Raw genomic sequence first — 22,171 nt, forward strand, 5'->3', positions numbered from 1 at the left:
CCACAAAAGAGAATTACTGACCAGCTTCTCAGTGTATTAGAGCTGGAAGAGTGGGAAGGTGTAACTGCGTGTTGTTGACTTTGCTCTGTTTCCACGCCAGCAGTGCCACAGCATAGAGCCAGTCCACACCAGCTGGCAGCTGCAGCCGTCCTGGGCCCCAGGATGTGATGACTGTGGGGACCCTGCGCAGTATGCGGCAGCTCCCACACTGGACGTCTCCATTGCCATTTTCTCAGGTCTGAAGGAAATACAGTGAGACGAAGCCTCCCAGGAAGCCAAGCAGCACACTCTGGGAGTGTCGCGCACTGTGTGGTGGGTCGTGATTGCACGTAGGTAGGGCCTTGTCATCCCTGAGCCTTGTGGCAGTGCCATGACATGGCATTCTTCACCATCACTCACTCTTCCCTCACACTTCCAGTGGGTAATGCTAAACGTCCAGTGGTAGAGACCTCTGCTGTGCTCGAGTGTGAGCTCTTGCATGTTGAGTCTGAGAGGCTTGAGGTACCATCTGCCTATCATAAATGGGTTCCCTCAATTTTGGAATGCCATCCGACTTGAGACTTTTATATTTACATGAAAGAAAAAAAAATGTGATTGCCCCATGTTACTTCCCATTGCAGACTCTAACACACGTCTATGCACTGGGTAATGTGCCCTGAGATAGTCTGTTCCAGAAGCCAAGAATGGCTATAGTGGTATTAAGGCCTGGACAGTAAACCCATTGATGGGGTTACATATGAATCTGGTGGACTGGTGGGGCAGGAATGTGTGGTGTCATGGCAGGTATGACTATAGTAGTCTGCTCTGTCTGCAGCTCATTCATGCCCCCTACATCTATGTCAGATTACTGTCCAGTATAACACTAACAGAAGAAAACTGCAGAACTGCTTGTACCCAACGGTAACCATGAGATGTGACTACTGGGTGCTTCCTGTCTGTGACTTTTGTTTTTCAAGATTTTTTTATATTTACCCGTATGCGTGTTCTGCCTGAATGTATATCCATGTTTCCTATGTGTGTCTGGCGCCCACAAAGGTCAAGAGGGGGCATCAGATCCCTTGGAACTTGAATTATCGAGAAATCAAACGCCTCTGTAAGAACGAGGGCTCTTTTTTTTGGGGGGGGGGGAGGTTCTCTGTGTAGCCCTGGCTATCCTGGAACTCACTTTGTAGACCAGGCTGGCCTTGAACTCAGAAATCCACCTGCCTCTGCCTCCCTAGTGCTGGGATTAAAGGTGTGCGCCACCACGCCTGGCAAGAACGCCTGGCAAGAACGAGGGCTCTTAATCAGCTCCTCACATGTGACTTTTCAAGGAAGTACCTTCTTACAGGTCCTGATAAACGTTCTCTTGCCTGGCCTTTCTGAAAGTCTGGTGGAGACTCTGGATTGGGAGATTTTTGGAAGGTGGCTACTACAGTGTAGTTGCTTTTCCTTCATGTGACTGATCATCTCTTGAATCTACTCTGCCATGCATGACTGCCAGACCTCAGAGGTGGGACCTGCAGTGCCTGGAAGTCAGTCTCTAAATGGCTCTGACTTCCCCCTTCCTATAAACACATCTCACCCATGTGCATGCATACACAGGAATTATCCTTCTTGTAGGTCAGATGCCTGACAACCCCTCCAGCATGGTTCTCAAAAGTAAAACAGGCTATCCTGTCACCCAGAACTCTGGTATAGCAAGTGAGGGATACTGCTGGCTGAGGGTGACAGTGTTTCTCAGCATTTGGGGTGTTTACAAGGTTCAGCTGATGGTACCAGCATCCAAAAAAAAGAATGAACTGTTCCAGAGCCCCAGGGATTGTTTTGTGAATAAAACTGGCCATACAGGAGCATCTTCGGTCATCGTGAGGTCCACTCTATGGCTTCCTGTGGACTCAGACATGGCTACTTGAACTTTTTCTCTACAGTGTACACATTTGGCTTAGAAGGTGGATGCAAATGATGTTCAGTACAGAAATCTCTCTTCTTTTCAGGCAGGGTCTTACTGTGTAGCCCAGTCTGGCCCTAACTGCTACAGACATCCAACACTACAATCTGGGCTCCTCAAGTCTCACTTCTCACAGTTGCTCGTCAGTAACAGTGGAGTAAAATCTAGTTATTCAGTTTGAGCAGTCAAGATGACTATAAGCAAGTGAGTCAGTCAGCACAAGAAAGTGGCCCCCCTGCCAGACGTTGACTCTGTAATGTTTCCATATCAAATTTCCCATCTTGAAGTGCAAGGATGGTTTTGTCAGTTGGGTGTGGGGCAGCTCACAAGTATCAACTAGAAGCCTAGAGAATGTCTACCCCAGCTACTGCCAACAGCTTGTGATGGTCACCTCCCAACCATATGTGATCCTCTTTCAGGCAACTGTGGCTGTGCCCATCCCTTCTGCTTTAGTGACTGGGAGCCTGGGGAGGAATGCCCCCCCCAAACCCCTGACCTCAGCCTTCTCAACTCTGGCAGTGTAGCACCTCTCCACCTGCTGTGAGTCTCTGGCCTGAGATGTATACCCAACACCTTGTGTGGTATGCTCCTGCTGACCTCAAGTGTCTTGCAGGTTCCTCCACCCAGCCTACTTAAGGTCACATCCCTTCTCTACGTTTGTCCACCTGCTCCCAGAAACGCTGAAGGTTTCCTGCTGTGTGATTCTGGATCTTTCCTAGTTTCTGAAGAGCTGCACATTATAGTGATTGTCAGTACCATATACTTAAGGGCAGTCCCTGGGTCACTAGGGAAGCAAGCCTTTCTCTGCCGTCATCTTTGTGTCCTACAGGATAGCTGATGTGGATGGAAGACTGACCTGGCTTTTAGGTCCAGATTGTTTTTTTTCCAGAACTGGGGATTGAGTTCAGAACCTTGCACACGTTGAACACACGCTTAACAACTGAGCTATACCCTAGCTTCAGGTTCTAATATTTTAGTACAAGTGTGTATGACCATAAATAAAGACCTGTTGTCTGCTGGGCAGTTGAAGGCTCAGAGGGCATTCTCTGGAGGGTGGAAACTGTTGAGATTCTAAGTGCAGTGTGAAGCCTTTAGTGGGTGTGTCCCAGTTGGCCTGCAGCTGTGTGGGGGAGGCATTTGTTTAGAATAATTGGGAATACAGGAGGAATGAGGCAGGCAGTACCTCAAGGAGCCTCAGAAGCCTTCCATGAAGTGTGGCTGAGATCCAACTAGAGCCTAGTCTGTGGTCAGTGCTCAGAACACTTTTGCCCAGGATTTCAACATCAGTGACCACCTTCGCTGCCCTTTGCACCTGTGTTACAGTTCTCTTACCAACCCAGTTCTCCAAGAGATCCATTTTAAAAAATTGACTGCCTTAAAGTTATCTTTACATATTTACTAGACTAGAACACAACCCTGTGAGCACTCTGTCACTCCCCTCCACCCACCCACGGAGCGGGGGAGGGGGTAGAACCAACGGAGACTCATACACACTGCTCACCTGCTCACTTTCCTGACAAGAAAGTTATTTCTGGCGGGTCTCGGGCCACAAAACCCCCAGGGATTTCTCTTCCCCAGCAGGAAGTCCCAGTGGTAAGCCTCTAGTTGCTCGAAGGTCCCTGGCCCTGCCTCCCGGGACATCAGTGGGGCGGGGACTCAATTCCGGGGGCAACACGTCCTGGGAGAGTTAGACGGAAGCACTGGGACTGACACGTGGACTTGGGCGGTGCTGCCCTGTGGGTTGTCCTAGGTCTGAGGTGGGAGGGCACGGTACACAGCGGTGCCCATGCCATCCCAGCGCTCTAGCCTGATGCAGCCAATCCCAGAGGAGACCCGCAAGACCCCTTCTGCGGCAGCAGAGGATACACGGTGGTCCAGGTGAATTGGGGTGTGGCTGAAGTCGGGGCAAGGAGGACTTTTACGTTTAGAAAGGGAGCTGAGGTGCTACTTCATAGGACCTGAGTTCAGGGAACACCAGACTCTAGCGGCTGTCTACCAGCCATTCTGCAGCCTGCCACCTTCACTCTCCCTGGGACTCCCATGCCCCTCGCTGAGCAGCCCTAGCCCCCAAGTAGAGGGAGGACCCAGTAAAGAGACACCCCACTCCCATCTCCAATCAAATGCCAAAATCAGGCAAATGGCTCCATTGCCCTTTTCCCTGACAGTAATTCTGTGGTCTGGGAGGCAGGGTAGTGTCTGTAAGGCTTGGTGGGAGCACTGGGCTGGACAGATGCTCACAGCATAGGGATCTATGCAGCAGCTCTTAAGTCATAGAGGCAGGTCCTGACTTCACGAGTCTTCTAAACTAGGGAGGAAAACAGCCGTTACCCATCTTCATTCATATTCCGTTCCCGCTGTTTCCAGCACTCTCCAGGCAAACATCCCCACAGAAACCAGGGGCAAAGGTGGCATCTGGCTATGGGACCACTGTGAGGGTTCAAATGGGGGCCTAAAAGAGCTCACACCCTGCTCTGGTTCCTGCAGTCCTCACGTGGAGGTGCTAGACTCAGGATCAAGCCTTGGTACCTCCCAGTCACCTGGGGCAAGAGCCCTGGATCTACTGGCAGGAAGTGTAAAGAGGACCTTAAGATAGTACCATCACTGAACCTAGACCAGATGAGGGCACAGCAGGTCACAGGGAGGCACAGAACCAGATCATAGCGCCCCCCCCCCCGCCACCCTCCCCCACCGCCAGTGACAGTTACAGTAGTGTCAGACTCTGCTAGAGGAGGCACACTATGTGCCTGCCCTCACTAGCTCTCCTTCCCTCTCTGGCTTAACACCTCCCTCCCTACCCCATGTTTATCCCAAGGCCTATGCTTCACCTGGCCCCTGGAGGCACCACCCAGGGCTTTCTTAGAACTATGAAATGTTCTGCCAATTTTGCTGTAGGTTACAATTTAATGGCTCTGCCTGTCCCCCCCTCCCCAACCTGTCACCCCACCCTCACTCCCATCTTTACACTTTCTCCTGTGTAGTGCCTCCAGTTGCCTTTGTCAGAAATGGTAGCTGAGAATTCTGGGGAATTTTGCAGGGTCAAGGCCATTCTCAACCCATACTGGAGTAATAGTAACAGCAATAAGTGTTACTAGAAACAGGACCCTGAGTTCAGGGAACACCAGACTTTAGGGGCCCACCACTCACCACCACGTGTTGGGGAGGCAGTGTTCTCCTCAACAAATCTCAGAATGTGGGGTGGTTGGTGGAGGCTGAGTTAAGTAGCCAGCACATTTCCCTTCTGAACGAAGGGCCACGTGATCACCTATTTGCTCAGCCCCGGATACTCTGCGCAGCCATCTAACAGGAAGCCAGAGCTGCACAAGTCTGTGAGGAAGTGTGATTGCTGAGACCTCCAGCCTGAGCTCTGGCTCTGGGTGGGCAAGTGGGGCTACTCAGGCAGTCCTGGTCCAAGCTCCTGATACTAAAGACTGGGGTTCTAACCAGGCAGGCAGGCCCACAGGGCCCCTTCAGGAGGATGGTCATGTCCTGTGTCACCAGCAAGTACTGAGGATGCACATTCATCAGCCTGGCTGGTACCACCCACCCAGCTGAGGGACAAGTCCCATTTCTTGCCTCCAGGGTGCTGGGATGAAGCAAAAGGACATGGAGGTGCCTGTTAGCATATCAAAGAAGACACTGGTCACCACACTGTGTCTGAGTACCTATAGCTTACTGAGTCCTGGCTCTTCTTCTCACCACCTCTCTTACTCCAGAACCCTCCAGTCCCCCAGCTTTGCTTCCCCTCCCCCAACCAGCTTCTCTTTCCTTTAAATCCTCTCATGCGTTCTCTTGGTTCTTCTCCTTCTCCAGGTCCCTTCTCTTTCTTGTCTCCTCTCTCTTTCCTTCTCCTTGCAGACTCCTCTCAAGGCCCATTCTATTCTGCCAGCCATGTTGTCTGGACTCTTCCAGATAACTCTACCTGTACTCTCACATAACTACAATAAAGCCCGTTTCCTCAACTATACCTAGGAGTTGACATGGCCTCATTTTCACTCAGATAGCACCTGGCCAAGCCCCTTCCTCCTCCTTCAGTCAGGGCATTGGTTACCTAGATTTTTCCTGACTTCCCATGGCTACCAAGAAGCTAGAGACAACTCTCATCTGGAGGGTGTGGGTCTAGCTGGCTTCCTGTTTCTAACTGCTCTTCTCCAGTTAACTGGGCTGAGCAATCAGAGGTGCATCTACGGAAGAGTTGCCTGCTGGGTGGGTCCAAGGGTGGGTCCCTCTCGTGGCTCTCTACTGCTTTAGTCACATAAAGGAATGAAAGGTTCCTTATTACCTTTGGATTGTGTGGCTTTTAGTGGGCCTGCTGTGACCCTTGTAGGCGAAACAAACAAAAACATGGCAGCTGTACTGTCCTCACCGAGGGGTGGGCTCTGCAGGTGGGGGAGGGGCAGCACTTCAGGGCAATCAGGATATCCTTGAGGAAAGCTTGACAGCCACCCTGTGTTCCCAGTAATCCAATGGCAAGGTTGGCTCAGGACAATACCCTGACAAGAAATTAAGGCAGAATGGGAGAGGGCAGCTTGCTGCCCTCCCCAGTGCCTGGGGTCCCCAGATAGGTGTCAGAGGGCTCGGCCCTTCTTAGACCCACTCAAGAGAGTCCCTCCTGGGGTTCAGAAGTTCCTTGCCACACAGTGGAACCAGGTTGGCCATTACCAGAGCAGACCTCAGAGCTTTCCCACCTCCCTTGACCTGACTGGAAGGTGCTTGGCACCATAATCTGGAGACTGCTGCTGGCCCTCAGGACCCCACACATCTTTTGGGTAAGGGGAGGGTAATGCCCCCTCCCCAGGAGCCCACCTCACTTGTCTCACCATTACCCTCCTCCATTCTGACCACTGCCCATCAAGGTCCGTGCCTCTTTATTCCTGTGCTAGACCCAGGTACCCTGACTGCCCTGAAGAGCTGCCCCACCTGCAGATTCCACCCCTAGGTGAGGACAGTTCAGCCGCCTTGTTTTACCAGACTGGGAGGTACAAGAATCACAGCCGGTGTACAGGAGCAGCGCTAACTCACCCACTAAACGCCACACACTCCAAAGGTATCTGCAATAAGGAGCTTTTATTCCTTTATGTGACTAAAGCAGCAGAGAGCCACTGTGTCCAAGAGGGACCCACCCTGCATGCCACTCTTCCCTAGGTGCACCTGTGATTGCTCAGCCCTGTTAGCCGTCTGGAGAAGAGAAGTTAAAAACAGGAAGCCAATTTGAGCTCCCGGTTCGTGACTCAAAGTCTCTTCTGTGCCACCATGCTTTGAATTAGCTGTTCTTTCTGCCTCCTGGCCCTCACCTTTGACCCTGCTCCCATTTATTTGCCTGTGACTCTGTCCAGCTCTGTGGGATTCTGGACCCAGCCCAGCTACAGCCTTGGGTCCCCCAAGCCTTATACCCCAGCTAGCTATCTACTAGTTTGCCTCTTTCTTGCTCAGTCTGTGCCTGTGTAGAGGGGGAGGCCAGTATCACCTGTCCCCTCCCAGAGAGGACATCCTCCCTCAGACCTCCCCTCCTCCTCCTGGCTGAGACTTATATTGAACACTCGCCTCTCCAGAAGCCCCCCACCTATATGACTGTGTTCAAACCCATTTTATATTAAAAATCTGAACGGTAGGTTTCTTGTAAAATCTTCATGAGGATGGTTATGCAGAATCCCTAAGCCCCCACCCCATAGTCTCTCTGTGTGTGATATCTGTCCATGGTGATGTTCGCTGTACGGGGTGTCTGCGAGAAGGCTCTCATGAGCCAAGAGCCATTCTCTACCATCCTACTGTGGCAAAAATCAGGCCAGGACTGCCTACCACACACGACATTAGGCACTCAAACAATGAGCTTTTACAAAAGAGAAGCCTGGCAGTGGTGGTGCACACCTTTAATCCCAGCGCTTGGAGGCAGAGGCAGGCAGATTTCTGAGTTCAAGGCCAGCTTGGTCTACTAAGTGAGTTCCAGGACAGGCAGGGCTACACAGAGAAACCTTGTCAAAAAACAAAAACAAAAAACAAACACACACAAAAAAAAAAAAAAACCCGAAAATACAAAAGAGAATCTACTTTCAAGTGACCATACACAGAGCCAAGAGAGCAAACCTGAAATCTACCTACCACTAGGGATATGACTCAATGACTGCAATGACTGACTGAGTACTTCCCTAGCAAGAGTGAGTGAGAGCTTAGGTTTGATTCCCAGCACTGGAAAGAAAGAAAGAAAGAAAGAAAGAAAGAAAGAAAGAAAGAAAGAAAGAAAGAAAGAAAGAGAGAGAGAGAGAGAGAGAGAGAGAGAGAGAGAGAGAGAGAGAGAGAGAGAAAAGAAAAGAAAAGAAAAGAAAAGAAAAGAAAAGAAAAGAAAAGAAAAGAAAAGAAAAGAAAAGAAAAGAAAAGAAAAGAGAAAAGAAGAAACCTCTCTTGCCCTAGAGGGCTGGGATCTTTACAGGCTCAGGTGAAGGAAGTAATATGGACCTTAGGTCTAAGCATATGTGATCAAACTCACTAATAGTATCCAGACCTTCATGTCCATCATCACCGTCTTTCCTAAAATTGCTGATTCCCAAATTCATTGGAAAGGAAGAGCCAGGACAGATGAGGCTGGTCCTTCTGGAGGGCACACCAGATCTCCTGTTTCACTGCCGACCCCTTCTGTCAGCAGAACTCTCTAGGTGAATGTCAGTTCAAAACTTGGATGTTTGGGGTTTGTTTGTTTGTTTGTTTGTTTGTTGTTTTTTTGGTTTTTTCAAGACAGGGTTTCTCTGTATAGCCCTGGCTGTCCTGGAACTCACTTTGTAGACCAGGCTGGCCTCGAACTCAGAAATCCACCTGCCTCAGCCTCCCAAGTGCTGGGATTAAAGGCGTGCGCCACCACACCTGGCTGTTTTTTTGTTTTTTTGTTGTTGTTTTTTTGAGACAGGGTTTCTCTGTGTAGCCCTGGTTGTCCTGGAACTCACTCTGTAGACCAGGCTGGCCTTTTTTTTTTTTTTTAAGTTTTTTTTTTTTTTAGATGTTTATTTATTGTTATACATAAGTACACTGTAGCTGTCTTCAGACACCAGAAGAGGGCGTCAGATCTCATTACGGGTGGTTGTGAGCCACCATGTGGTTGCTGAGATTTGAACTTGGGACCTTTGGAAGAGCAGTCAGTGTTCTTAGCCACTGAGCCATCTCACCAGCCCCAGGCTGGCCTCGAACTCAGAAATCCGCCTGCCTCTGCCTCCCGAGTGCTGGGATGTGTGCCACCACGCCCAGCAAAACTTGGATGTTTAAGAAGCTTGCAACCTGTGCCTTTAATTCCAGCACTCAGGAGGTAGAGGCAGGAGAATTCCTGTGAGTTTGCGGCCATCCTGGTCTACACAGTGAGCTCCAGAACAACCAGGACAGAATAGAGAGGCACTGTCTCAAACAAGAAGAGGAGGAGGAGAAGGAGGAGAAGGAGAGGCAGCTAGAATAGTTTACATCTATAGTCCTAGCATGCAGAAGTCTTGGGTAGGGGGTTGCTTTGAGTCTGAGGTCACCCTAGGCTCCATTATTCTAGTCTAGTCTGCACAGAAAGATGGGGAGTGGGTGGAGAGAGAGAGTACATTGCTTGCTACCCTTCCGTCCATCTAAGCCCACCCACCAGTCTACCATGTAACCTTGAGTATACCAGGAAGTTATCTTCAAAGCTCTTCTCAGGAAGCATGAATCTGGCCCCGGGCCAGGAACCTCACTCTTCCTTTCTTAGTTGGAAGCCTTGCCAGGGTCTGCTCCTTCTGAGGCTCTTTGCCTCTCCACTGTCAGCTGTTGCAGGCCTGTGTGGGGTCTAGCTGCCCAGCAACCTTGCCCAGCCCGACCCCTGAGGACCTTTGAGTACTCACTGTGCTTGCTTGGAGAGACTTCTGCTCCCCCGGAGCTGGGTTCACCTGCTTAGCACATGGCACCGCAGGTTATGAGCTGTCTGCTACTTCTGGATGCCTTCCTGTATCTCCATGGTCTACAGGAAACATGAGAATATGCTCAGTGCTTGTGTTTGGGATCCTGGTGTAATCCTGGCAGCCAGAGGCATGGGCCCAGGTTCTAAGCCCTGTGAATGGTCTGCCATGTGTTTAACCTGCCCCACATCCTGAGGGCCCTTGTGCCATTCTTAGCCCGTGTTTATGTTCTAGAAGTCATCAGATTCAGTGCTTTCGAGGTTTTATTAACCTGCCGAAATCCCCACCGAAGAAGTTATCTTAACTCCCTTACTGTATTCATGATTGCGTTTTCCTGCCCTTGGGAAGGTATCTAAGTGATTAAGGCTGTGTGTGGGCCTCCCCAGGTCCTGACCCTCTCTCTGTGTCTCACAGGCCTGAATGCCAGGCCTGGACAGGAATCCTGCTCCTGGGCACCTGCCTGCTGTACTGCGCCCGAGTCACCATGCCCGTCTGTACTGTTGCCATGAGCCAGGACTTTGGCTGGAACAAGAAGGAGGCTGGTATCGTGCTCAGCAGCTTCTTCTGGGGCTACTGCCTGACTCAGGTGGTGGGCGGCCACCTTGGGGATCGGTAACCAACCCCCTCTCCCCACTGCTCAGGCCTGAGGGGGATCATTACCATCACCTGACACAGTGTGGTCAGTCCCGCCCTTGCACACAGGAGAGGAGGGGTGGATAGGGGAGGAGTTCAACAAATATTTGGGGAGAGGCTTAGCCTTCGGGGAGAGGAAGTCGGGTGTGGCAGTGCTGAGCCACAGCAGACAGGCCAAACTCAGTCCTGTATACCATACCTCAGCTCTGGGCCCTTCTATAGGGCAGGTCACTGCAGTGTCTACCACAGCTCTCTGTGCATTGGTTCACAGTGATGACCCTCAGACCCCCCTCAAACAGCCACCCCATCCTGTCCCTCCCTGTGTCTCCTCCAGCATCGGAGGAGAGAAGGTCATCTTGCTGTCAGCCTCCGCCTGGGGCTTCATTACTGTCACCACACCACTGCTTGCGCACCTCGGCAGCGGCCACCTGGCCTTCCTGACATTCTCTCGAATCCTCACCGGTCTGCTCCAAGGTAAGAGCTGTCTTCATCTTTCTCCCTCTGGTGTGGCCATTTGACTCTGCCGCCAGGAAGAGTGGACAGAGCAACACGCACAGGTTCGCTTAAAAATCTGTTCTATATATCTAAGATATTTGAATGGCAACTCACTCAGGGAGGGGGTTTGGGGGGAGGGGTGCCTGGCCATATCTGTGTTATTTGTGGTCAAAGAGGAAAAGATGAAGTCCCCCAAGCCCTTGGCTCTCCTTCATAGGGCAGTGGGTCTTAAGCCTCTGAAGCAAGAACTGCCTTCTGAAGAGCCACATTCATTGACATGGTGATAGAAAGTTCCACAAGGGAGTCAGGCTGATGATTCCTGCCTTCCCACTGAGAGTGGTAACAAGGAGGCTGTAGGTTCCTATTGTCACACTCTGAGGGACCTCTCAAGAGTCTCTTCAGACTGAGGTTTAGAACCCTCTAGAAGGGAAAGGATACTCAAGTCTGTGTTTTGAGACGAGACTATGTGTAGCCCTGGATGGCCTGGAACTCATTATGTAGACCAAGCTGGCTTCAAACTCTGCCTGAGATCTGCCTGCCTCTGCCTCCCAAGTGCTAGGATTAAAGGTGTGCACCCAGATGTTTCTAAGCCTTCAAGCTGCCTAGGAACCAAAGGAACTCCTGGGAGGAAAATGTGTCTAGAAAGAGTAGGTAGAGGAACTTTCCCCGAAGGGTACACATGTGCCATGTATGTACATGGCAAACATACAGAACTGTACGGCTCACACATGTGAGTGTCTCAGGGTGCCTGAGCACACCTGAGAAACTACTGTGTGGTCTGTGTGTGTACACATAAATGTGCTAGTGGGAGGGTTGTCAAGTGCCTCCAGAGAGCTTAAGTGGGGCGTGTGTGTTTATGTGTGCACGCACAGCGATCTGGCTGCAGGGTGCTATGTCTTGGGGTAGAGGCATTTTGCCTTGAAGCAGAAGCTCTCCCGGGGATGTTTTACATCGCTCTGTATAACTCTCATTCTAAATTAGTTTGGTTCATTACCCCAAAATTGCCAAAAGCCCAGCCCTGCTGATCCCCTAAAGCTCAGTGAGGTCACAGAAAGGAAGCCAAGCCTTAGCCCTCCCTTGCTGTCACTGGGTACTCTGTGACAGTAATCTCTGATTGTTGTAGGTGTCTACTTTCCAGCCCTGACCAGTCTGCTGTCCCAGAAAGTACAGGAGAGCGAGAGAGCCTTTACCTACAGCACTGTGGGTGCTGGCTCCCAGGTCGGGTAAGGCTCCACCCCCTTTGCATTCAGGAAACTTCCCTGAGCTCTCAAGGACCATCCTTCTAGTCCAGCAGTGATGGTCCGAGTAGAGATGTAGACTAATGCTAGGTTCCAAAGCTGTTCCTCAAACCTGCTGCGTTTGTGACAGTGTTTTATCTGCTGTTGCTGCTGTGACAAAACAATGACAAGAAACAGATTAAGAAGAAAGGATTTGTCAGGTGATGATAGTGCACACCTTGAATCTCAGCACTCGGGAGGCAGAGGCAGGTGGATCTTTGTGATTTCGAAGCCAACCTGGTTCCAGGTGAGTGAATTCCAGGATAGCCAGGGCTATACAGAAAAACCCTGTCTCAGAAGAAGGGAAGGAGGAGGAGGAGGAAGGAGAAGGAAGAGGGGGAAGAGGAAGAAGAAAAAGAAGAGGAAGAAGAAAGGGGAGGAGAAGGAGGAGGAAGAGGAAGAAGGGGAAGAAAGAAGAAGAAGAAGAAGGAGGAGGAGGAGGAGGAGGAGGAGGAGGAGGAGGAGAAGAAGAAGAAGAAGAAGAAGAAGAAGAAGAAGAAGAAGAAGAAGAAGAAGAAGAAGAAGAAGAAGAAGAAGAAGAAAAAAAAAAAAAAAGAAAAAGAAAAAGAAAAAGAAAAAGAAAAAAAGAGACAGAAACTCACAGAGCCCCCTGCCCCCTTCTGCCAAGTACTGGATTAGAGGTTTGTACCACACTCACTTTCTCCTTTTACTCAGCCCAAGACCCCAGCCCACGGTTGGTGCTGCTAACACTCAGGATAGTTCCTTCTCTTTCTCCTCGGTTTAACCTTTCTGGAAAAATCTTTATAGACATACCCAGAGGTGTGTTTCCATGGTGATTCTGAATCTTCTCAAGCTGTCAGTAAAGGCTAACATCCAGCATGGTTTTGCCTTTCGGGGTGCTATAAGATAGGGTTCTGGCATGTGGACTGGGTGGGTGAGCACCTGCTTCATCTTTTCCCTTTATCTGTCCTAGGGAAGCCAGAGGCTGCCCCACCTTCTGTGAGACATCCCTGTGTGTGGAGGAAGGTCCACTCACTGGTGGGCTCCTGAAAGGTTAAAGGGACTTCCTGATACATCCAGGCCTAGGTCTACAGTTGCTGAGTTCAGACTGGGGACAGAGAGAGGGAGCCGCAAAGAGCGCCCACAGAATGCAAGGCTAGCTCTTCTGGTTAGGGTGGCCTGATCTAACCCTGAAAACACAGTTTGCACTGTGAAGTGCGGATGTCAAAGAAACAATAGGGCTCAGGTCCTATGGAAGGGTTCAGTGTCTGGCATAGCAGATAGGGTTCTATGCATGGCCAGGAAGAGTGGGAGAGAAAGTACCCAGGCAAGGGTAGGTCCAGCCCTGGGTGCCATGCCTAGGGTACAGAATGCACAGGAAGCCTCACACCAGAGCCCAGTGTTCTCTCTTTCGCTTGGATGAGTGCACAGAGTGGTGGGTGGGAGGTTGAAGGGTGAGGCAGAGGTGCTTTGCATCACGTCTGGGCACAGTACCCGGGAATCAAGGGGAAGGTTGTGGGGCCTGGTGTCTGCAGCTATGTAATGTGGGGCCTGGTGTCTGCAGCTATGCATTTGCACATCAGAAGCTCTACTAGAATACTGTTCTCTGTATTATATGTAGGACAAAAATGCAAAAAGGGATATTTTTATTTCAGTGTTTCCTAAGCTACCCTTTTATCATTCCTCCCCCGACACACACACACACACACACACACACACACACACACCCCACCACCACCACCACCACCACCACCACGAGAGCGTCCACGTGGCAAATTGTAGGCCAGTTTGAAGTTCTAGAAGGAAGAAATGAAAAACCCAGCAGTAGTTTCCATGCTGAGTCTCCTCAGCTGCCCCCAGATTCCCCTTGCCCTAGCTGTCCCACCCCCAGTCTCCCTGAAGAGCAAAATCCTCCAGGCAGGAGCATCCGAGCGAGCGGCCTCTCTCTGGGAGCTTGACTCTTTTTAGGATAGCAACCAAGGTCACTACAGCACTTCTCTGTGTCTCCCAGGACCCTGGTGACTGGGGGCGTAGGCTCCGTGCTCCTGGACCAGTGTGGCTGGCAGAGTGTCTTCTACTTCTCAGGTGGCCTCACCTTGCTCTGGGCGTACTATGTGTACAGGTACCTGCTGAATGAGAAAGGTAACTGCAGCCATGTGGCCAGTCCTGTCTGCCTCCCCCGTCCCTCCCCCCTGGCAGCTGTGCTTCAAACATCAATTGTATAAGCTTTTTCTGGAAAGAGAAAATAAACAAAAATCTACTCACCCCAGACAGGGTGCCAACAGCAGACCAAAGAAATGATTCCACTCAAATATAGCTTAGTCTCAACCCCGCAGGGATGGTGGTGACTTCCCTGCAGGTAACCTCCCAAAACATGGAGAGCTGGGTGGATGGGGCTGGGGGAGGAATTAAAAACAGCACAGGTGAGAGGGGCTGGGGCCTCAGGAGAGGTAGACTCCATACTGAAGGTATTATTCTGAGTAGTCATTGCTGCCTGGTAAAGAGTTATCACCAGCTCTGAGAACCCTCCCGCCTGCCCCAGCTCTGCATTCTGTTCCGTTGGGGCTGAAGCCGACATGGGAAGTCAGTCTAGCAGGTGAAAAGAAGGCAGGTGGTAGGACGAAGCTGAGTCTTTAGCAAGAAAGGGCCTCTAAGGGACTCCAGGCACAGGCATGGGGTAGACATAGAACTTGGCTCTCATAGGCATTGCCACCAGATAGGTACTCCCAAGGGATTAGTAAGATGCACCCTGACTCCTCTGCCCTAGCAGCTCCTAAATGCCTGCTGTGTTAGGGACAACATGATGTACCTGGTCCTGAAGCTATCTATCACTTTGAAATCGTTTGTTCCCCTAGACCTTGTCCTGGCCCTGGGATTCCTTGCTCAAGGCCTACCTGTGACCAAGCCCTCCAAAGTGCCCTGGAGACAACTATTCCGGAAGGCCTCTGTCTGGTGAGCTAGAGTCAGCGAGGCCAGGCAGAGTGTGGGTGAGGATGGGGCATGAGGTGTGGCAGCCACTGTTGCTTTGGAAGGACCCAGTCCTGACCCTCCAGCAAATGTCCCAGGTTTCAGAGCGTAGGGCCTTGGCCCTGGGGGGAAGGAGTGGGTCCCACATGGAGTCAGTGTCTGAGAGACTGGCAGCCTCTTAGAGCCCTGGTCCTGGTGTCCCACACAGGGCGGCAATCTGCTCCCAGTTGTGCTCTGCTTGCTCCTTCTTCATTCTACTCTCCTGGCTGCCCACCTTCTTCAAGGAGACCTTCCCCAACTCCAAGGTGGGTGTCATGTTACCTGGGCCCTTACAGGGTATAGGGGCTACCCTTGGGTTGTAAAGGCCCCCTTTGTGGGTGGTTGTATCTTTGACTTGGCAACTCCATCCCTCTATGGGCTTCAGGCCTGGAGATGACCATCCATTTGGGAACAGACATTAATTCAAGGCTGTACACTATGAGAGTTGTAGCTACCTCAGCCTGCTGCCTGAGAGAGGCAGACTGGCTTGGCTCTAACCCTGTCACAATAAGGGGAACATGTGGAGAATGTGGCTTCAAGAGTTAGCCATTAGTGGGCTCAGTTCTTGCCCAGGGGGCTGGTAATGGATTGGTTAGGGCCTGTTCTTCGAGGACCCTCTGCTTTTAGGCCCAACCAGTGGGTGGACAGAAATCAACTGACATGGTGATAATATTGGAGTGGTCCTCTTGCCTGGGTGTCATCTAGAGGCTAGGTGTCACCCTGGCCACCTTTGAGGCTGCACCTTTTTCTGCAGGGCTGGGTCTTCAATGTAGTCCCCTGGATGCTGGCAATTCCTGCTAGTCTATTCAGTGGGTTCATCTCCGACCGCCTTATCAGTCAGGGTGAGTGTTGGGGTGAATTGTCCTGGGTGGACCACAGTCTCAAGAATCTCACTCCCCTCTGGCAGTACAGTTATGTCACTTGGGGAAAGGCCACCATCCTATGACACACAGACCATCTTTTAGAGTCAGCCCAAGGAACGGATGGATGCAGCCTGGGGCTGAGGAGCCCAGAGTGTCTTCCTCGTTCTCCCCTTTAGTGGGTAGAGTTGAGGGAAGCAAGAAGATACTGGACCCCATGGGGGAAGGAAAGTGTTTGTCGGTGTCACATGTCACAGGTACCCAGGTTTGCTCTTGAATCTTCCAGAGCTCCAGGGGCCACACTTGCAGCCCATGAAGCAATGTCCTTACAGACTCAGGTATAGAAGAATGTGCATATGTGTTTTCCTCAACAGAAATTAGCACACATTCATTATGCAAGATCAGAAAAATTGAAGAAATTAAAAGAAACTGGACTAAGCTTACCCAATAGCAGGCACTTTTGTAATAGCTCATGGGGCTGCCCTTTCATATTTCTACCCAGACTGCACCACAGAAAACCCTCTGACACACATACTGTACACAAGAGGGTACAGTTTATGATAGGGAATCTCCTGTCTTGAGCCCTGGAGCACTGCCCTGGAGCACTGCCCTGGGCACCCCGTTTACTCTTCTGTGACTCTGTGGGCGGGACACTATTGAGGACCTGAATGAGCTGTTGGAGATTCATCCTGGGTCTTTCTCTCTGCTCAGGTTACAGAGTCATCACGGTGCGTAAGTTCATGCAGGTAGGAAATCATTTGAATCCCTTGTTCATTTTTTTTTCCCTTTTGCTGTGATAAGGTACTGTGAGAAAAGCAACTTATTTCTAGAAAAAAGAGTTTGTTTAGAGCTTCCAGTTCTACAGGGATGGAGTCCAAGACCATCATAAAGGGGAACATGGCAGCAGGCAGGTGGGCAGGCGGGCATACAGGAATGACCTTGGAGTAGTAGCTGAAACCTTACATCTTGAGACACAACCACAAAGCAGATAAAGAAACAATGGGGATGGTGTGGTCTTTTGAAACTTCAAAGCCTACTCCCACTGATACACTTCCTCCAACAAGGCCACACCTCCTAACCCTTCCCAAACAGCCCCACCAACTGGAAACCAAATATTCAAACATGAACTTATGGGGACTATTCTTTTTATTTTTTTATTTTTAAGATTTATTGGGCTGGTGATGTGGCTCAGTGGGTAAGAGCACCCGATTGCTCTTCCGAAGGTTCAGAGTTCAAATCCCAGCAACCACATGGTGGCTCACAACCATCTGTAACGAGATCTGATACCCTCTTCTGGTGTGTCTGAAGACAGCTACAGTGTACTTACATGTAATAAATAAATCTTTTAAAAAATTACTTATTATTATACATAAGTACACTGTAACTGACTTAAGACACACCAGAAGAGGGTGTCAGATCTCATTATGGCTGGTTGTGAGCCACTATGTGGTTGCTGGGATTTGAACTCAAGACCTTCAGTAGAGCAGTCTGTGCTCATAGCCACTGAGTCATCTCGCCAGCCGTTTTTATTTTTTTTAAAGGTATGAAGATTGGCACAAGAATGACTTTTTTTTTAAAAGGACCTTTGAAAGAGTAGTCAGTGCTCTTAACCACTAAGCCATCTCTCCAGCCCTGACTATTCTTATTCAAACCACCACATCCCTCTATGGACATCCCTTCTTTGTTCTGACCTCCTGAGACCTGAGGGTTGTGTACTTTAGTCCCCTGATTTCTAGAACCAGGCTGATATAAAAGATACGGGTTGGGAAAACTACAGCCAGGTCTCATGGCCCCAGAACCAGTACCTGCTCCTAGGGTTGGCAGAGTCAGCTCAGATCAGAGGTCAATCTATAGCAATAGGACCCAGGAAGGGGCTGTTGTGGGTGGCCATTGGAAGATGCTCTGGGGCCAGTATTGGCTGACCTGAGAACTTTCTCCGAGTTCTGAAGATGCTCTCTGCTCTTCTCTGTGCCAGAACAGGCAGGGCAAAGAAGCCCTAGCCCGAGAAGGGCTTTTAGGTAGAACCAATCTGATCTTACTCAGAACACTGGGGGGTCCAAGTCAGGGTGAGTCATATGGGCCAGCATGGTCCCTTGGCCCCTTACCAGCCCTGTCCTGCAGGTCATGGGCCTTGGTCTGTCAAGCATTTTTGCCCTGTGTCTGGGTCATACCACAAGCTTCCTCAAGGCTATGATCTTTGCATCAGCTTCCATTGGCTTCCAGACCTTCAACCACAGGTAAGAGGCCATGAGCTCATCCCACAGGGGTGCTAGCTTTTAGTACATTCTCGTTCAGGGAAAGCGCCCCATGATCTGTCACAGTGAGCAGATCTGGGTACCCAGCAAGGGTCATTCAGGAAAACAAGGAGACCCCTCCCCCCAACACTGGGAGGAGTGCCGGGAGGAAGAATGAACATATGCACCGGGCTTAATGTCTCTCTGTGGTCTTAATGTCCCTCCGTGGTCCGTTCCTTTCTTTCTGCACCTTTTCTCTCATCTTGAGCAATAGCAACCTCAAGTGAGCATCTTGTGGGGTGCATTAGGAGCCCACTTCAAAGCTCTTCCAAGTTAACAAAGGGGAAACCCTACTGCGTGCCTTTCTGGCCTCGCACACATTCTCAGGAGCAGCTTCTAGTGTTGTGTCAGTAAGAAGACGGGGAGTATAAGGTGCCAGCAGGCCCAGCAGCACCTAGGTGATAGGGGCAGGGGCTGGCTTGGGTGTCTTCTGGTGACTTGTAACCATCTCTTATGCTCCAGTAGCCCCTACAGGCCAAGTAGAGATAGCCAGGCCTGTGGCCACTCACCTGCCTTCCTTCCTGTTTCTCACAGTGGTATTTCAGTCAACATTCAGGACCTGGCCCCATCCTGTGCTGGCTTCCTGTTTGGTGAGACACTGGTTTATCCCTGCTTTATCCCCTGCCTTTGACAATGGGTTATCCCTGGGGTGGGGCGGGGCACTGTCGGGGCAACAATGGGTCTCCTCCTGATGTCTCTCCTCCCACTTTCCTGTTTACAGGTGTAGCCAACACTGCAGGGGCCTTAGCAGGTAAGGGCTGGCTCCAAGCCTGGCTTAGAGGCTCTCTTGTCCTTTGGTTTAGGTTGACTAGTAAGTGAGTTTAGCGTATAGCCTAGATGGGGGTCATCTCATCTCACTCACCCCCTGCTGCTGAATGGGGTCTCAAAGTCAAGGGAGGGCACAAGGGCCAAGATGGCCCAGGGTGATCTCAGATATGCCAGCTGAGGTGGCACTTGACCTGGTTGATGGTGGGGGACTCACAAGCCGTTCTCCCATGACTGACTCCATGTGACAGTCCTGTAGTTTAGAGTACCATCTGGTCCCTCCACTGAGTACCTTGTTCTTTGTTTCCCTTGGGTGGGACATGGAGTGGAGACACCATCAATATGTGATTTGGAGTGACCCCTGAGGACTCTGTCTCCTAAGACCCCCTGAGTCTGAGTCTCCTGTGGCGCATAGCTCATAGTTCATATTTTATCCCTGGGTCTGCCCTGCTCTGCCCCTGAGCTCACTGATGTGAGGGGGCCAGCTTCCCCGGACCATCAGTCAGTCCCTGCCTCTCTTGTCCAGGTGTGGTAGGCGTGTGTCTGAGTGGCTACCTGATCGAGACCACTGGTTCCTGGACCTGTGTGTTCCACCTGGTAGCCATCATCAGCAACCTGGGGCTGGGCACCTTCCTGGTGTTCGGGAAGGCGCAGAGGGTGGACCTGGTCCCCACTCATGAGGACCTCTAACTCCCTGACGATCCAGTCACCCAGGACCTGATGTCAGCAGCCTGAGGATAACAACCCTGTCAGTGAAACGGAATCTCCACCCCAGACGTATGAGCATACAGCAAGACCACAGTTTCCTGGGGAGGCCTGAGTACACACAGGCCTGTGTCAGGAGGAGGGTCATGGCTCCAAATCCGCTTGCCAGTCCCGCCCTCTCTCAGGTTCAGTGGGACTGCCACTGTTAAGGAAGCCACGTTGCTGATGGGAGGTCTCACCGGCCACAGTGAGGGTTGTTTCCTGACAAGACTTTTGTGTTAAGGATGTGTTGTGTGCTGGTAGATGTTCAGGAGTGGCTCTGACCCCCAACCTACTCTGGGCACCTTCCTACCCCCATCTCTCCAGCAACAATAACCTAAGATGTCTATAGACATTAGACCATGTCTCCATAAGACAGGCCCACTAGAAACACCGTTCAGAACCATAGAGAAGCCATGGTTTCTGCTTCTCTCCAGGAGTCAGGCTTGCCACTCCAGCTGGGCCGGTGTGCAGTGGGCCAGGGTCCTCACCTGCCTTGCAGACCCTGGTTCCCGCCCTGTGGATCTCTCAGCACTACTGATGTGTCCTGGGTTGGCAGGTGCCTGGCAGTCCAGACATCACAGACCCCAGAACAAGGTGAAACCCCCCCCCCCCATTTCTGGCCTTGTTTTTCTACCTCCCGCACTTATTTCTTGTAGAGCTTGTGGTTTCATGAGCTGATAATGAATTCTCCAAGATGCCTATTAGATTTTCTTTATAGATGTGGTGAGTCTTGCCAGAGCCTTATTTAAGTGAAAACTATTAAACTATTTAAAGTAAGATTGTTGTTTTATTCAATACCTTTTGTTATGTGAGCTTTTCCTAAGGAAGACAAACAAAAATCTATTCACTCCTATTTAGATCATCTATGACACACCAGAAAATGGTTCCACATAGCCAGGCACAGTGGCACACATCATTAATCCTAACAACACTTGGGAGGCAGAGGCAGGTGAATCTCTATGGGTTTGAGATCAGCCTGGTTTACACAGTTTCAGGACTGCCAGGGCTATGTAGAGAGACCCCATCTCAAACAAAACCAACCAACCAAACACCCAAGCAAGCAAACAAAACTGGTTCCACCCAAGTTTAATTTGATGAACCAATGGGTTTGGTTTTGGTTTGTTTTGTTTTTGTTTTTGTTTTTGTTTTGAGACAGGACCTTACTGTATAATAGCCCTCACTGTTTTGGGAACTCATTATGTAGGCCAGGATGGTGTTAAACTCATGGAGATCCTCCTGCCTCTGCCTCTCACATGCTGAGGGTTAAAGGCGTGAGCCACCACTGCACAGGTTACCAGTGAGTTTAATTGGAGTTATTTACAGGAACATGGGCAACTTACAGGTGGCTATACCACACAGGAAAAGTCTTCATTCCGAAATCATTGGTGAGGAGGGGGGTTTGCATGGCTAAACTGCCTCATGACTTCTGCTCTGTGAGGAGTGCTAATGTACTCAGTCCTGTGAGGGGCTCGCGCCAGACATCATTTCAGAATGGCCATGCCATGCCCGGAGGAGAGTTTTCCCTTGTATCATCTCCTAAGGCAGGGCAGAAGGCTCAGTGAGTGAAATGTTTGCTGAACAGCACGAAGGCCTGGGTCTGGCTTCCCAGAACCCACACACCAAAGCCAAGCACAGTGATAGAGTGATGTGCGCCATAACCCCACCCAACAAATCTTGGAGCACACTGACCAGCCATTCTAGTGTAAATGGTGAACTTCAGATGTAGTGAGAGACCTTGACTCAAAAATGGAGTTACTGTAGAAGAAAACATCTGTGTCCACTTCCAGCCTCTTCATGCACCAGCCTGGGCTAGCAGTGACATAGGTTAGACCCTCTCTGCTGTCCTGGTGCACGAGCAGTGCTCGCTCACCCATCTGCACAACTCCTGTCAGAAGTGTGCACAAATCTCCAGAGCAAGATGCCCTGAGCCAGGTGTGCCATGAAGTAACCTGTGAGCACAAACTTTCTTCTGTGGTCTTCCAATTTTGAATAAAAATACTCTTTTAAGACTGGTGTGTTAGGGGCTGGAGAGATGACTCAGCAGTTAAGAGCAGTCTGACTGCTCTTCCAGAGGTCCTGAATTCAATTCCCAGCAATCACATGGTGGCTCACAAACATCTGTAATGGAATCTGATGCCCTCTTCTGGTGTGTCTGAAGACAGTTACAGTGTGCTCATGTATATAAAATAAATAAATCTTTTTTAAAAAAGTGTGTGTGTGTGTGTATGTGTGTGCCACATGTTTTGGGGTGCCCAGGGAGGCCAGAAGAGGGCATTGGATTCCTCAGAGCTAGATTTTTTTTTTTTAGATT

The 22,171-nt window shown here is 50.5% G+C and overlaps 1 protein-coding gene and 1 long non-coding RNA gene across 6 annotated transcripts; one reads left to right on the forward strand and one right to left on the reverse strand.

Moving 5' to 3' along the window:
• Positions 1 to 13: 13 nt before the first annotated feature.
• On the reverse strand, positions 14 to 5,634 carry Gm30455. Its single transcript, XR_003953988.1, has 2 exons — positions 5,075 to 5,634; positions 14 to 4,235 (listed from the first exon to the last, which is right to left on the reverse strand). It is a non-coding gene; the product is annotated as a predicted gene, 30455 (long non-coding RNA).
• On the forward strand, positions 2,933 to 20,637 carry Slc17a9 (solute carrier family 17, member 9). Of its 5 annotated transcripts, none has more exons than XM_006500589.2 (13): positions 2,933 to 3,808; positions 10,237 to 10,364; positions 10,790 to 10,929; positions 12,074 to 12,173; positions 14,200 to 14,330; positions 15,044 to 15,140; positions 15,364 to 15,460; positions 15,949 to 16,036; positions 16,766 to 16,800; positions 18,176 to 18,291; positions 18,883 to 18,938; positions 19,070 to 19,099; positions 19,640 to 20,637. In XM_006500589.2, exons 2-13 carry the CDS (start codon positions 10,243 to 10,245, stop codon positions 19,801 to 19,803), a joined length of 1,176 nt encoding a protein of 391 aa, XP_006500652.1. In that variant the 5' UTR covers positions 2,933 to 3,808; positions 10,237 to 10,242; the 3' UTR covers positions 19,804 to 20,637. The 5 variants fall into 5 exon arrangements, 4 of the variants coding, with proteins under 4 accessions (XP_006500652.1, XP_006500654.1, NP_898984.3 ...); NM_183161.3 differs by having other exon boundaries at positions 3,696 to 3,808; positions 10,237 to 10,434; positions 19,640 to 20,635; XM_006500590.4 differs by lacking the exon at positions 2,933 to 3,808 and adding an exon at positions 9,469 to 9,836.
• The last annotated feature ends 1,534 nt before the right edge of the window (positions 20,638 to 22,171 follow it).

The sequence above is a fragment of the Mus musculus genome, chromosome 2 (genome assembly GCF_000001635.26).
Source record: "Mus musculus strain C57BL/6J chromosome 2, GRCm38.p6 C57BL/6J".
Classification (NCBI taxonomy): Eukaryota; Metazoa; Chordata; class Mammalia; order Rodentia; family Muridae; genus Mus; species Mus musculus.